General features: G+C 38.8%; 2 protein-coding genes across 2 annotated transcripts; both read right to left on the bottom strand.

The window, feature by feature from the left end:
• Nucleotides 1-1,382: 1,382 nt before the first annotated feature.
• On the bottom strand, nt 1,383-4,883 carry LOC118388654 (homeobox protein Hox-C5-like). The gene is made up of 2 exons (XM_035777930.1): nt 4,219-4,883; nt 1,383-3,249 (listed from the first exon to the last, which is right to left on the bottom strand). The coding sequence occupies exons 1-2, from the start codon at nt 4,724-4,726 to the stop codon at nt 3,035-3,037; spliced, it is 723 nt and encodes a 240-aa protein (XP_035633823.1). The 5' UTR covers nt 4,727-4,883; the 3' UTR covers nt 1,383-3,034.
• Nucleotides 4,884-5,956: 1,073 nt separating this feature from the next.
• Nucleotides 5,957-14,160, bottom strand: LOC118388653 (homeobox protein Hox-C6-like). The gene is made up of 2 exons (XM_035777929.2): nt 8,745-14,160; nt 5,957-7,986 (listed from the first exon to the last, which is right to left on the bottom strand). Exons 1-2 carry the CDS (start codon nt 9,142-9,144, stop codon nt 7,688-7,690), a joined length of 699 nt encoding a protein of 232 aa, XP_035633822.1. The 5' UTR covers nt 9,145-14,160; the 3' UTR covers nt 5,957-7,687.
• Between the last annotated feature and the right edge of the window lie 2,202 nt (nt 14,161-16,362).

Genomic DNA, 16,362 nt, shown 5'->3' with positions numbered 1-16,362 from the left:
CCAAAAGTTTAAAAGTACAAAAGACAGACAGACGGAAACTAAAAAGCAGGCTATGCAATAGAACAAAAAAACTACTCTACGCGTCAAGTCTGAAACTGACATACCCGATAGGTACCCGATAGGTATGTCAGACGTACGACTTCTTGGGGGAACTATAACCACAATAATGAAGAGGTGAGTCATGTTTGTTTCATTCTTTCTGACATGGAACAGGGTTTGACATGTAAATAGTGTTGGGGAAATACTGTACCAAGAAGTTGCAGAAGACTGCAATGTAGACACCAGTTTATCCTCTTGTGGAAAGGACTCCTTCACATGTGAAAGGGCTTGAGGAGGGGAGGGGTTGTCCAGCACTGTTTACCTGTGTTGATATGTTTGAGACAGCAAGGTTGATGCTGCGTGATGACGGCTACAGAGGTTCCTCCTGAGGATTTGTTACATGGTGTCATACTGCTCCCGGTGTAGGATCATGGAGGGAAGGCATGTAGGCTACTTTTACAGACTAACAAGATAGTTGACCCTAATAATTACACCAAACCAGAATTCTCTATAACCAGCGTTTTTTTAAATGATCGATGCAGAAGTGATACTTTAGTGCATGCTTCGCTCAAAGGTGGCTCTATAAATGTGTTTTTGATCGAAAAGTTCCGTCAGTAACTTTGATATGGACAACATGTGACATTAAGGAAGAAATCATGTTTGGACCTGTTTTGAGGTCAAATAAATAATAAATGATAGTTTCGGGTCCAAAGTTGGTGGATCATTCAAAACGACAAGAGAAAGCTTTTACGTTGTCACATAAGTTAGATATTGTGTTGAATGTTCCTGGGAATAGCCTAAGAGAATAATAGATTTCTAGTTCAACTGCTGCTTGGGATTTTGATTAAAAGTTTTCTTTTCCCTGGGAAAATGATATTCATTTTTGTCAATCTTGGGTGATTAAGTTACTATTTTAGCAAAATTAACAGATTGGTTACATCAAATGGAAATAGCGTTTTCTCCTGTATTCAGAGCCTCCCTGGAAGTGCATCTGTTTCGCTAGACAGAAAACAACTGTCGTTGTTTGAGCGGTGTTAGGGAAAGCTGTAAAGTTTTATGACACGACCGGGCCATAAAGTTTTACAGGCATCCGTCTGTACTGTAAACAATTACTAAGGAAGTGGAGCCTGACAGTGAACCGGCGAGCACGTTGAGAACTGCTAAGGGCCAAAGACTAAAAAAACAGCCACTTCTTCTTGGAGTTGGCTAATCAAACCGCTACTGAATTAGCCGCACAAAGTTCCAGTATACCATTATACTTTCCCACACCCCGTTTTCCCCGTGACACATTCAAAAGACATAGTTGTAATATGAAGCACATACGACGCGTTTTTTTTCCCCCCAAATTCACCCATCTTTATTTCATTACTTAAAACACAAACATAGCACGAATGCCTTTCTTCTCAAGATTTCAGTCCACTTCAAAGATAAAACTTCAGCTATCTATAATCAAGATGAGCAATTTTAAATCTAAGCTATACTATGGTGCTAACTGTTCTAATTAATATAGGTAATTCAAGTGGATTTCGTTCCAGAGGATCATCCTCCATTAAACCACTCAATAGATTATTATTATTTCTAAAAAGTGAAAAGAAACTTGGTCAAGAATATGTTAAATGTAATATGTGAATTTGTTTTACCTACAAGGCCTTTAAAGTTGTATATGTGAGGAATTATAACCGTGTAGCATATGAGAAAAGGTTCTGACACTTGTGTGCTTTGTGGCAGCCGCCGGAAACGAGAAAATGGTTTAATTGTTAGCTACTCATTGTGGACTTGAGTCTCCTGCCTCATGACAACCTTTATGTCAACCCAAAATCTCACATTAGTTGGAGAGATACTTTTTCAGAAGAAAAACAATACCACGTCTGTGTTCTTCACTTTCAAACCTTAGGTACATTAATAATGAATAATTATTGAAGTGAACATAAGTTACACATCAGGCCTACATAAACTCTAGACTACAGAGTGTATTTCTGTTTGCCCATGTTCCCAAGTAATGTGAAATTTGCAGGACATGTAGGACGCTGGGCTATTGCCCAATTCTCAGCTGTAATCTGCCACAACATGTATTTTTCGTGTTTTACAAAATATTCTAAATTGCCAATAAAGATTTGTGACAAATGTAATGCTGAGGTTTAAAAACAAATCCCATGATCATACTTGGCACATTAGGTCAGATCTTAGTCAACAATCAGGCCAAATGTTATGTTTCCCCCAAATATGAAGCCCCTGCCTATACTGGCAAGTTATGTAGCCTAATACAATATACCATTTCAGATGAGGAAACCATTCACAGTATACATGTTAATTACGAAATGTATAGTAAGGTTTAAGTATATCACTGTTCTCACGTCACTTTATGTTCAAAACCAATCATTTTATGTGGACTATTTTAAATACAATCACAGAATGATATAGCCCTCGCAATTTACTAAAATGTTTCTATGTTACATCTTAAAATGTTTCTATGTTACACCGTTGTTTAAACGGGGCTGGTAAAAAAACACAATCAGAAAATAAATACTTAAGGAGTTTGAAGATAAACTACAAGGAATGTATTTACCTTGTTGTTTTTTTATATAAATAATAGGCACCTCTCACGAAGAAAACAATAGTGATAGTACAGTAGTAATACGATAATAACAATAAAACGTTCAGCTTTAAAATACTTCAAGGTAAAAAAAAAAGGTAAGTGGTGAAATGTTACAATTTTCGCTAATTAATATATTTCAAGCGTTTCTATTCTCACAAGTTATATAAGACTCTGCTGAACAAGTACATATTCAAAGATAGAAAATAAAACAACACAAGATGCAAACCAGATGACAGGTATATTACATAATCAGATCCATAATCGAAGAATGTTCAATATTTGTCATCACACTGAAACATCGCATCACAAAAGTCACTGTTTGGAAACATGGGTGGTGCTGACAGTCTTTGAATGACATCTATAATGAACGTTGATAACGTTTGAAAATGGCTCCATGTTTTAGATTGACTCTTTCATTTTAAGCTTTGAGTCCTTCTTCCACTTCATTCGTCGGTTCTGGAACCAGATTTTGATCTGCCTCTCGTTCAGACAGAGAGTATGGGCGATCTCGATACGCCTACGACGCGTCAGATACCGGTTGAAATGGAACTCTTTCTCCAACTCTAGAGTTTGGTAGCGCGTGTAACTCGTCCTTGACCTTTTACCGTCAGCCTCTGGAGTGTAATTGAGAGAAAAATAATCTGTGACCACACTGGAAATGTGACAATTCATAGAAACATTCTCAACATTATCACTTAAAATATGTCTTAACTTGTCAATGGACATGCAATGACTTGTAAGCATATCAATTAATAAGAATTAATAGCAAAACACAGCCTCTTCTGTGACTATATCCTCATGTTAAAGATTACTTTAACATTTTAATGTTACTGTATGGCTTAATGAATATAGCCTATATGAGGATAGTTGGATGGCTGGGTAAATGGTAATCAATGTGGAGCTGCGTGAGTTACCAAAACCCAGGCAAAAAGGTGGCCATTCGGGTTCACTCAATGAAACTACAATGAAAGTATATTACTAGTAGGCTTATTACTAATAATATTATTGTTATTATAATAATCATTATTATTATAACTACAACTAAAACAAGAACAAGGTCGTTACAGTTACATAAATATCATTTGAGCCTCTAAAGTAGGTTACATGCCCTGTTACATAACACAAAATAAGTTGCCATGGCAAGTAAGTAGACTTTTCAAATTTGATAAACGTTCAGTGAAAGTGCACAGTGAAATCCACAATCTCACCCTTCAACTCTCCTCAAAATAAGCATAGGCCTACTTATCATACTATCTTGTTTTGATTCTAAAATAGAATGAAAACATTGTTTCTTGAGATTTTTAAGGGACTTGTGTCTCCCTTATCCAATTACCCTGTCATAAATTTGGCCGCAGATCGCTTCTTCGGTGTAACAGGACATTTTTACGAGCAATTGATGACTTTGTCATAAATTTTACGACTGCGAGTTTTATTATTTCCGAATACAGCCTATAAAACGCAAGAAAGAAAAAGTGTGAATGGACTCAGGAGGGTAAAAATAGAGACACACATGGAGGAGAGAGGGTGTGAGAAAGAAACTTCCCTTTGTACAAAATAAAGAAAAGATATACATGAAACTTTACCGTGACCCATGTGTAGTTTCGTCATCCAGGGATATATTTGTGGTTGCGGTTCGCTGGTTTGTGGCTGAGTAGAATGGTTTCCTTGTCTTACTGGCTGGACGGGTTGCAAACTTACGACTTTGATCTCGCCTGTTTGAGTCTTGCATATATGCATTTCGCTGAAATCCGAGTCCGTCTCGGGTTTGCGACAATACAGTCCGAGATTTAGAGAACCCTGGCGGCTTGTCTGCTCGTTCATGTGGCGTCTCTGGGAAGCGTCTCCTGTGGAAGACTCTGGTCGTGGTGTAAGGTCGCCAGGATTGCCATGCAGACCAGAGTTCATCTCTACCATGCCAAGGGAGCTTGAGGACGGTGGGGACGCGAATGACCCCCGGTGATCATGCCCTCCAAAACCACAGTAGCCGGACACGTTGAGTTCGGAGCTCGAGCCGTATCCATGGTTGTGCAAAGCGAAGGCTGACGCCTCGTGAGTTTGCTTAAACAATGAGTTGGCTACGTAAGAGCTCATTTCAAGAGAAAACGCTAAGGAAACGAAATGGAAGCATTTATATGGACTAAATTATTGCATTCAAGTTTTTATTTAACACGATAATTGTAAAAAAAATATGTAGGCCTACAGATAGCAGTTGTAACGGTTTGTTGTTATTATTATTGCGTTTGATTTGTAGCTCTTTTGAAGTTCATGGGTTTTATCCTAAAAATGACCACGATTTATAGGTGGGTGATTTTTTATTTTTTTCTCCATTGCCCAAATATGGGATGTTTAAAAATAATCACGTGCTCGTATCGGCCAGTCATAAATTTGGTTAGATCACACTTGGAGGTTATTGATGGAAATAGGAGAAACGCCTGATATCCGGGCAGCGGGGACCCTGTTGGTGCACTGGCGGTGCAGTGCTGGACGAAAGGCCGAGAGCGTCACCTGGTGCCAGGGATGGATAAGGCCATAAAACACACAAGCCCCCATATAACATGTTTTTGTCATAGGATAGAACTGCATTGAAGGCCTAATGTTAAAGTTTGTTATAACCAGTTGCAGACAAACTAATTGATTACTACCAAAACTACCGATAGTCAAGGGGGATACCTAGTCAGTTGTACAACTGAAAGGGGGATACCTAGTCAGTTGTACAACAGAAAGGGGGATACTTAGTCAGTTGTACAACAGAAAGGGGGATACTTAGTCAGTTGTACAACAGAAAGGGGGATACTTAGTCAGTTGTACAACAGAAAGGGGGATACTTAGTCAGTTGTACAACAGAAAGGAGGATACTTAGTCAGTTGTACAACAGAAAGGGGGATACTTAGTCAGTTGTACAACAGAAAGGGGGATACCTAGTCAGTTGTACAACTGCATGCCTTCAAATGAAATGTGTCTTGTGCATTTAACCCAACCCCTCTGAATCAGAGAGATGCGGGGCGCCGAAGACATCCACGTCTTCGGCGCCCGGGGAACAATGGGTTAACTGCCTTACTCGGCGGCAGAACGAGATCTTTTTTTTACCTTGTCAGCTCGGGGATTCGATCCAGCAACCTATATGTATAAAACCATCCTTAAAAGTGTAGCATAGAGCAGGCAGTTGGTCTCCAAACTATAAAAGGCAATATAATAGGCAGCATCAATGGTGGCTACATAATGTCTGACCGCAACTTTACACAAAATGCCCACACAGACATCAATTCAACGTCAATTGTTGGTTCAACTTGGAAATAACGTTGATTCAACCCGTGTGTGCCAAGTGGGTTGTCAGTAGCATTTATTTAATTGTTTTTCACAATAAACAGATAATAGTAATTAAACGTAATAATATACATTTTAATGGGCTAAACAATCAATTCAGTCAACGTAATAGCAATGCATGAGAACATTCTATTTGTTTGGGTCGCTATACTGTAAGCACACATTTGTTCACTGTATGTTTCATATCGTATTTGAGGCCTATCTGGAATTGTTTTCTAAATGGCTTGACTGACCACCAGGAACAATTTTCTCGATAAGGCAGGTATACCAGAATTCGAAATCGACGTGAGTAATTGTGCGTAATTGTATAGCCTACAACGACTAATAATGCCAACGTTGATAATAATGGTGATAATAATAACAGTAATCCTAAATGATCTTTATTCAAGTTGCATCATTGGTTTATCTGAAAAGGTAAAGCGCAAACAGAATGTCATCTAAACAACTGCAACATCTCCTGGTTTGAATTGGCTTGTGTGTGACATGAGTCACATAACTGGACAAGCTTTCTAAGAAAAGAAGGCCTACTTTCTTAATAACACGTATGAAAACGTTAAATCATACCGTGTAAGCTGAAATTGAAGTCTATTTAGACATAACAATTAGACAGGCCTCTCAAGCGGTGATTTTATATCGAATTGTGGGATTTGCTTTTCCTCTACTCTCCCCATCCACATCTTCCAACATTTCTGTAGCTATTTGAAGTGACTATTCAAATACTTCACTGCATTGCTTTGAAGTGGCGAAGCTTTGAATTCACGGATAACGTGGAAGAACCATTATATAGATAGGGTGGCTGGCTTTGGGTCTGTTATATGACGAATAAAAAACGTGAACAAGGATAATGTACATATTTTACCTGCATTGAGGGCTATAATTGAGAACTAGACCAACTTGGTATGATGGGCGCAAAAACATGGACGAGAACTTTTTTTATTAACAGTTTTATTAAATATGACTTGAAGTGAATTTCATAGCCTTCATCACTGTTAATGTTTTATTTCGGATTTTCAACTAACGCTACAATTCAAGCCACATCGGTCAGTTATGATTTGACCACATACTCAATGTAGGCTAGCCTACTGGTACATATCTAAACATAAATAAAGTAGGCTAGCTAATACAAAGAAGGTGCGGGATGCGGACGAATGCTCTCACAGGACTAAGGCGTGTAATATAGATATACATATATTTACAAACATATCAACAATTTAGGTAGTGTGAGTCGTTATTATTCAGCATAGTTTTTTCGTACAACAAAACAGCAAAACGAAAAAAACATAAATGGGTTACTCAAGCGGATGTAAAGCTTATACCTTCCTTCACATCTTATGACAATTACTTTTGTAAAACATATTGCCAACATCATAGGTGTATAGACATCTGAGAACCACTGTTTTTCTTTGCTGTCAAACAGCATTTAAGAACATATAATGATGAATGTCTTCGCGTTACACACAGTTTGGGTATATAAGGGAATGTCAAGTAAGGAATTAAATGATTTGGTCACGGTGAAATGTTCATATCCAATACAGAAAGAAATTAAAAAGGCAAACATTGATGTCTGAAGATATGTAGCGTCCACATTGCATTTAACGCAGCCACATATTTTAATACACTAGTTTCTTTATTGTGCCAAACAATAGTTGATAGGTAGGCTACTTGATAGGTAGTTAAGTTATCCTCACAGAACCGCGGATTGATGCATATAGTAAGTTAGGAACTCGTTCATTCTTTCTTCTCTTCTGTCGCCTCTTCTGTGTCCTCCTTACTCGTGTCTTGACTCACCCCTGCCGAACCACTTTCGGTGAGAGTCGTAGTTAGATTGCTTTCCTTTTTCCATTTCATCCGGCGATTCTGGAACCAGATTTTTATCTGACGTTCGGTGAGACAGAGTGCATTGGCGATTTCGATACGTCTGCGTCTCGTCAAGTAGCGGTTGAAATGGAATTCCTTTTCGAGTTCTAGAGTTTGGTACCGGGAGTAAATTTGTCGGCCTCTTCGTCTGTCAGAACCGTATCCAACTCCTGAGTGGAAACACAATTTAAATGAGCATAATCAGGAAATATATTTTAAAGTAAGCTATATGCTTTGTCACTATCCCAGCTTTTCCCAAACTCGGTTCTCGAGACCTCAAGGGGTGCACGTTTAATTTTGCTGATTCAAATGATCAAAGCTTGATGATGAGTCGATTATTTGTATAAAGGTAGGCAAAAACCAAAACGTGCACCCATTGGGGTCCCTCGGACCGAGTTTGTGAAACCCTGCACTACCCAAACACACATAATCACAAAAACCCACGGAAATAACCGATATAGGCCTTCATTCATAATCATTCGCAGTCTATGATATAGCCTTATCGTGTCCGGTTTTCATGCTAGCCTATGTTTTGCAATTATCTAAATAAACAACAGTTGTGCTAGCCTATGTACTGACGCAACACACACACACACACACCCTTTCGCTATCAGGGGAACCCAGTCTACTGAGTAATATTTGAAGAGATTATACTCGTCTTAAAATTCCGTGAACTCTGCTATGGGTCACAAAAAGATGAACTTAAATGCTATAAACTCTTTTGTTTTAAGGGAAATAGGGATGGACTGTGACGGAGGACAGTGGATAGTTTGTCCAAAAGGGATTTCCTACGAAGATAAAAGGTCTTTATTGCCGGCGACAGGGTGCTGCTGTAGTATAATGGTTTATGGGGTGATAAAACGTAGCTTCCCTAGTCGTAAAACGGGCCAGCTCGTCTAATTTATCTCTATGAGTTGGTAATACTCACCGCTATGAGAGTTCATCCGCTGCATCCACGGGAAGATCTGAATGTTCCCCTTCTGTTCCTGCGAGCCGTTCCTGCCCGGATCAGACGGGTAATCCTGGGGGAGTGAGGTTTGTGCACCTTGTCCCAAACTGCTCTGCCTACAGCTGGGCAGCACGTCCTTATCTTGGTAAAACACGTTGGATCCATACTCGTACGGTCCCCTGCTCGAGCCGAACACTACGTTGTCTTGGGGCGAATAGAAAGGCGAGGAATATATCCGATTTTGGGCCACAGCGGCTCCGTAGGATGAGTAGTGTCGAACAGCGTCATAGGTAGTTGAGTTTAGGGCCACGTTAGGTAAAACCTCTTGACCACCAGCTAAATGGCATGAGAGCGACGGGTTTGCGAAATACGAATTCATACCTTGCCTCTCTCCCTTGCTCCCTCTTTCTCTTTCCCTCCCTCCCTTACAATCTCACCTCTCTCTCTATTCTCCCTCTCTCACACTAAGTCACTCTCTTTTTTTCTCTGTCAGTCTATCTTTTAATACCGGCACGCTGAATGATTTCTTTATAATGTATTTCTAGACACCAATAAAGACACAAGGTACAAAGCCGAATGTTGTTGCTAAAGCCTCACTCTAGGATGGACAAGATGACAATGTCAGCTGACCAGATTTCCTCCAATAAAAAGCAAGGAGTAGAGGACTAAGGGAGAAAAAAACGTTACTTCATTTAAAAAAATCCTCGCTTGAAACTACTCTCACATACGCGCATGTACACACACAAACGCAATCGCAAACTAATACATTGTCTTATGCGTGCGCACATACAGAAAGACGGACTACATAAATAGGGAGCGTTTATACACACACACGCGCGAGCGCGCATGCGCACGCACAAAGTCACATACTTGCCAATCTGCCTCCGCAACACATGTTCTTTGTTGCCCAGTAGCCTGTACTATGCTGAAGCAAAAATAATAACGCTAATGCTCATAAATGTATAAAGAACATGCAGTGGGTGAATTGAATCAGATTGGCCATAAACAATCACATTAATCAATTAGCCTAAATGTAGAATTGAATTATTGAGAGAAATAGATGCTAACGCTAGACAAGCATGCTCTGTTTCAATTATTTGACTTGAGTTCATTCTCTTGTTATTTTTTTAAAGACGGACCTTAGAGACGACGGAGAGTTATGTTTTCAAGTCTCTCGGGTCGAGAAAATAAGATTAGGGTCCGCAACTGCAATACAGTGATCGAATTATTCAGTTAGAAAAAGTCTTGACAATATTGCCCTCATCGATTAATATATTTTTCCTCGGCGTGAGATACATAGCTTATAAACGGATTAAAAAGCACGATTTATGATAAACAAAGGGGTTTAATCAAATTGTTCAAATAAAGTTTAGAAAACATGTTTGGGTGACATTTAATTATATCGTTTGTAATAGCAACGTTGCTTATAGGCTTTAGACTTACATGAATGGACTGAATGTTGATGTATTCGATAATAGGAATGGCCATAACACAGTTATCTAATCTTATGATATAAAATCCAAATAGTAAGAATTGAGTTAATTCAGTTTGACATAAAACAAGTCCTAACACAGAAGCCTAGAGGCTGACAGGAAAACTGAACACAGGAGCGTGCGCTTTGACACACACACACACCTAATTTATCATTAGAGCTGGAATTACACGAAATAGTTCGCCATGCAATGGGATCACTGTTACTTATGTCACGATAGGCCTCCACGACAGGAGTAATAATTGGAGTTTTATTTTACCTGAAATTGCGTTGTTGTGGATAGACAGGCATGTAAGGAAATGCCAAAATCTTTTGAGGCTTCTCCATCAAAAAAGACAGGTCTATGCTACATTTGATAACACATGAGGTTGCCTGCTAGGCTATAGTCTATAGCAACTTTGGACAATAATTAGATTAGAGCTGGTGCACGAAATTCGACACATTTAATCGAAGAGGTAAGGAAAGTCTTATATTGGGACAAGCGTTTTTTTTTTGGCGCGTTGCCCCTTTGTTCAGTGCGAATTCTTTGGGCAAGGAGAGTGGGGGTTTATTGCAGTTTTACAGCGAAAGAATGTCTTTAACGCCTGTGTAAGCCGCAGAAGTCATAAAAGCAGACAAATGACAGCTTCCAGTCTACCGCCTATAACGCTCCACCACTGCATGCACTGTGTGTATCCGCGTGTGGGAAATCCTAGCCCAACAAAGAAATGAACTGCACTAGTGAATGGAAAGAGAATAAACTTAAAGTGAAGACACTGGATAGTCAAGCGGTGCCTTTAAAAAATATATAATGGACAAAACCACAAAATTATGTTAGGCCTATTACAAACCAGGCCAATAGGCTTAAAACAGCAAGAGAGCAAAGTTTATTAAACTACTGTAGCCTATACTGCAGTGAACATTTGAGGGTTGTTACTGTAATAGTTGATATTTAGTTGATGAAATAGCTAAGCCAGTGTGTAGGTGGAAAATATTACTATTTGACGGTAAAGGCCTATTGCAGGACAACACAATATAAAATAAACGATGACAAATGTAAATATAGCGAAAATCCTGCTTTTAAAATATCCACCGTAAACGTGCCACAAATGTGTCTGTGGCGTCTTAATCGATATCAAACTCAGATTATTAGCCTTCCATATAAACAATACAGCCTAGATTTGAATGACAAGCCATTGCTATTAAGCTTTTTTTTCTTCTTTTTGGAATAACATGGGAAAGATAATAAGGACTTTTATGACAGGTATGATGAATTCGATTAATATCCACATAGTCTAATCAATCCTTCTCGGCTTTCCAAATAAAGGTTCCGCACTCAGTTTAATCGAACTAATGAGCTCATGGGTTGGCAGAAGTTGTCGGATACAAACGTGGTGTTCCCCAAACATGCTTTGATCTCTACATCCGAATGCTTTTAAAAGGCTATTACTTTAATGTGGGCCATGTGACGAACGCAGCAGTGGGATGTTATCGGTGAGCCTTTCTCTGAATTGAATAGAGAACTAGTTAATATGGAATATTTGACCTCTGTAAGCCAGGTTTATCATGCAACTCTTAAGATAATTTATACATGTATTAACTGAGACCCCCCCACCATACACACAATATTAGGCTATACGTGGTTGAGTAGATTATATCTTTCGAATAGAAAAATAGGCACCGTGCTCTATACTTCGCGTTAACAACATAGGCCGAAGTTGTTGATGCGCTTTCTGTGAAGGAAACGTGAATTGGGTTGGGGAGAGGTAGAGAGCGGTTGTATTGTACTTTGGAAGTGGAAGTGTATGGGGAAGTGTTTTATTGCACCCTTTGTGGAAAAAACAGTCTGGCATTTGCACGGAAAAAAACAGCTGGTCACTCATGTCCTTTGGAGGTATGGAGGTATAGCCTACCATTTGAACCAGACAAAAAACGAATTGGACATAAATAAGGCTCCAATTGTCGTCCTGAATATTATAGAATTTTGTTCTGTGCTACATTATTATTTGCAGATACAGTAAGTCTAACTCAGCTGTAGACGTATACAAGAGTAGCACAATTTTGCATTTCTAAACACAGTATTGCAACTCTAACTCTGTCTCTTGTGCCAGTAGCACAAATATAATTGGTATGTAAATAACTAGACTTCACTAATAATAACAATTATGATATCCGGGTTATAGGCTAGAATATATTCAATACGCTATTACTGGTGTAATGCTGAAATAGTCTTGAAACTCATCGCTAAATTATAATATTATCTTTTTTTTTGCATGGGCAAAACAACCCTATACAAAAGTCTTTGAAATAAATTATTACTATCATTATGCTATTATTATTAAATGACATGCTTATTCTGATTATTTTAAACAGTTTAATAAAGCACTATAGCAGACGGGGTATCATAACCATCTGCATTTTAGGACTAATAGCCTACCAAACAAATGCAGGCCTACACTTGCGATTTACAATTGATATCCCTCAATAATATCTCAATATTTTGAACCATTCATTTTTGTATTTTGACTAACGGAATCACCAAATAAAGCAAGATATTGAAGGCCTGCTCTTGTAAATATAAAGGTTTAAAATGTGTCTTTGCCTAATGATGGGTGGAGTTACCCTTCTCTAAAACGGTTTTTTTTTTATACCAATTACCTGATCAGGTGCCATGTGAAGGTGAGAAGTCAAGCGCATAGTCAATAGTACCCTGCTTTACGGCACAATAAATGAACAATAAACTGCAATGAAAACAACCGCACTAGGACAGGGTGCGCCTAGCGCCTCGGCCTTGCATTTTTAGTGCAGCGTTTTGGGTTTTATTTGGTGTCAGACAAATATTAGTCTACCTATCTAGATGCCCATCATTTTATTTTGGCATGAAATTTGTTTACTCGAATAAATATTTACTCTTAATGTTGTACTTTTGTTGTTGTTGAGTAGAATGTTTATGAAAGCCTGTTGTAGTCTATTTACAAGTAGGCTATAGGCCTACACATTTGTTGTGTATGATGACATTTTCTAAATGCCAGGCAAGCATGCCAAGCGTTTGTGACGATATTTTCGCCCTTATAGACAGGCCTACAAAGTGTCCTCACTTCTTGACTGTGAGGCCATAACCTTTAATAACCTTACACCCCCCACTCCCATTTTCCCCCCTCTCTGCAGCTCTGCGGAAAGATCATCTGAACGCATGTGTCCTTGGATAAACTCCAGGAGGCCCAAGAACTGGAACAATAAAAAGGATCTGCTGCAATCCTCCATCAACAATAACAACACGTTTGTGGACATTCGTCCCGCACAATATTGTAATGGAAATAGCAGAGGAAATAGAAGTACATTTTCTTAAATTATATTTCCGAATTTATTGAGGTCAAATATAATAGTCGTTAAGGGACAATTTTGTCATGGCAAACGTTGTGTGTGGTTAGCACAAGACACATGTTTTGGATGACTAGTTAACATGACATCTGCGCGCATCAACCTGAATTTACGCAAATATATTTATCTGACAATCCACGATTTACGGGAACATGTGAGTTGTGCGCCTATCTCGGGTCAGGGTTATGGTTCCTATATGCTGCAGCTATTTGACCCATTTCTTGGAAAGCGACAAAACTCTATAGCTTGCAGGTAACGGACTGCAGCCCACTCTTTTTACATGGGAGCATTTAAAGGGCTACTAAATTGTGGTCTTGTCTTCTTGGTAATAATTACAGGCAAGGTAAATCCCAAACAAAGCCAAGCGGCACCTGGCTCTCATTTTAGTAAAAAAAATAACTGTGAAAGCAACAACAGAAGCTATAATAATAATACAACGTATAGGAATAAGTCTTCAAACCTTATTGCTGGCAAGGAATGGCAATTTAGTATGGTAAGGCCATTGGGTTGTTGGTTGCTGCATTGGTAGTCACAAGGTCTTTGCCATGTGTCATATTTTGTTATTTTATTAGGATCCCCATTAGCTGGTGCAAAAGCTTAGGTCCCTCAGACAAATCTTTAAAATAGGCCCTATTTGCAGGGCCGGTTCCAGGTATAAGCAACATAAGCGGTCACTTAGGGCCCGGTCGCTAGGGGGCCCTGACCACCCCAAAAAGGAACTCAGTCAGGTCTCAATTTACTATTGAGTAGTAAAATACCCCAGGTGCAATTTCTAAATTTGGTTGTGCATCAGAAGTTGGTAGTTAGTCTAGCCAGCCATCTAAACTTGTAGTAATCATGGCCGAATACCGACCAGCACACAGGGCACGTGCCCAGGGTCTCTGACCGCCATGGGGGACTCATTGATTTTATTAGTCATTCTCACTCAGATATCATATTGACACGACATAAGTAATTACAAAATGTGTAGAATTGCAGGAAATTTGCTTTAAAACTTCAAAAATGTCTCTCCACCCCATGGCAAAATTAGTCGAATTTTATGAAATATGTCATAAAATTGAAAGGTTTTCTTTCCACCCCATGGCAAAATGTGTATAACTTCCAAAAACGTGCATTAAAACTGCAACATTTTCTCTACGCCCCACTTCAAAATGTGTACAATTGCAGAAAATGAACTATAAAATGTACATTTTTCTCCCCATCGTCAAGATGGGGGCCACTATAATATTTTGCCCCCAAGGTGGGCCCCCCCAACCAAACCTTGCTTAGGGTCCCCAAAACGTCTAGAGCCAGCTCAAACTATTTCATACAGGGTATATAGGGAGCAGTGCAAACAACACTTCTTGCAGCTTATCGTGGGCTACGGAAACAACATCATGTTATTATTTTGTCCAATATTGTGTCATAGTCAAGATCTAATTAGATAAAACTAACGTGACTGGACATACACTATTGACAATAGGCCTATGCCACATGTACTCACGGTATGGATCACACAGTATATTGGCAGTGAGGTGTTGTGATTGAACACTAGATGGCAGTGTTGAATGTAATGCAAATTAGGTGTGAGAAAAGAGTTTTGGGCCTGAATTGGTAGGGTATTGCCACATTCCACTGCTTATTTGCTTTGCATGACAAAAACTATAACATGTCTGATGTTGTATTGCTGTGATAAGTTATTGACTGAGGCTATCAAATGTCAATCTAAATAAAGTGTTTAGCTTTGGTGATCCATGATGATTAACTGTGTGTAAATAAACTTCCTTGTACTGATAGGCCACACAGTAGTGTATGTACATTATACACATTATACACAAACACATTAGTGTATACGACGTACATTAAACACAATACTCATTAGTGTATATGTAGATTATAGCCTACACTTTATACACAAATGTACCAGTTCAATAAACAAAACGAATACTTTCACAATGTTATGATGACACCACCACAATGTCATCACCAACACCCCCTTTTCTTTTGTCTGCTCATGTTGCAATATGGTTCAGATAAATATCCAACGGAACAATGGGTCTTTTACTTACGCACGTGTCGCAGCTTTACCTACCTATATAATATCAGTATGAAGGTTTATAGAAAAGGCTATATCTGTGCACATCTCAATGTATTGCCACAAATTAAAGACATGAGTCCTAAACATTAAAGCCAAAGCAATAGCCTAGGCCTGGTAATAAGGAATGGTTACTAATGGAATGTTTACTTGACTGCAGACTGAGAAAACATCATTCCTGAATCACACCAGGGTATCATAAGGCATCACACTTGATGTTTAAGGCATGTACCATTAAAGAGTCCATTGTTGATATAGTCCCAAAATGTTTTGCTTGTCAGCGATCAAGTTTTCTGCATATGTAACTTTCAACATACATAAATTATCCCGTATGAAGCCTTTTGCATCATGATGCTAAACGCAGCATCATATGATGCAAAATGCATCATACGGGATAATGTCTGTATGTTGAAGGTTACGTATGTTTTTGGACTATATCAAAAATGGACTAATGGAACAAATACAAAAATTGTTTTCCTTTAAATAAAACAAGTAGCTCAAATGTAATAGGAACAATTACAGTAAACGATCCCAGGCATCAATACACTCCCACGCCACAAGGTACCAGTTACTTTCTATGGTCTGATACAATAAGCATTACAACAAGTTAGTCCTGGTGATGCACATTGGCCCTCTTGACTATTTCTGTCAGAACCAAAATGATTGCTCAC

Source organism: Oncorhynchus keta, chromosome 10 (assembly GCF_023373465.1).
Source record: "Oncorhynchus keta strain PuntledgeMale-10-30-2019 chromosome 10, Oket_V2, whole genome shotgun sequence".
In the NCBI taxonomy this organism is placed as follows: domain Eukaryota; kingdom Metazoa; phylum Chordata; class Actinopteri; order Salmoniformes; family Salmonidae; genus Oncorhynchus; species Oncorhynchus keta.
This window is presented reverse-complemented; position numbering and strand designations above follow the sequence as displayed.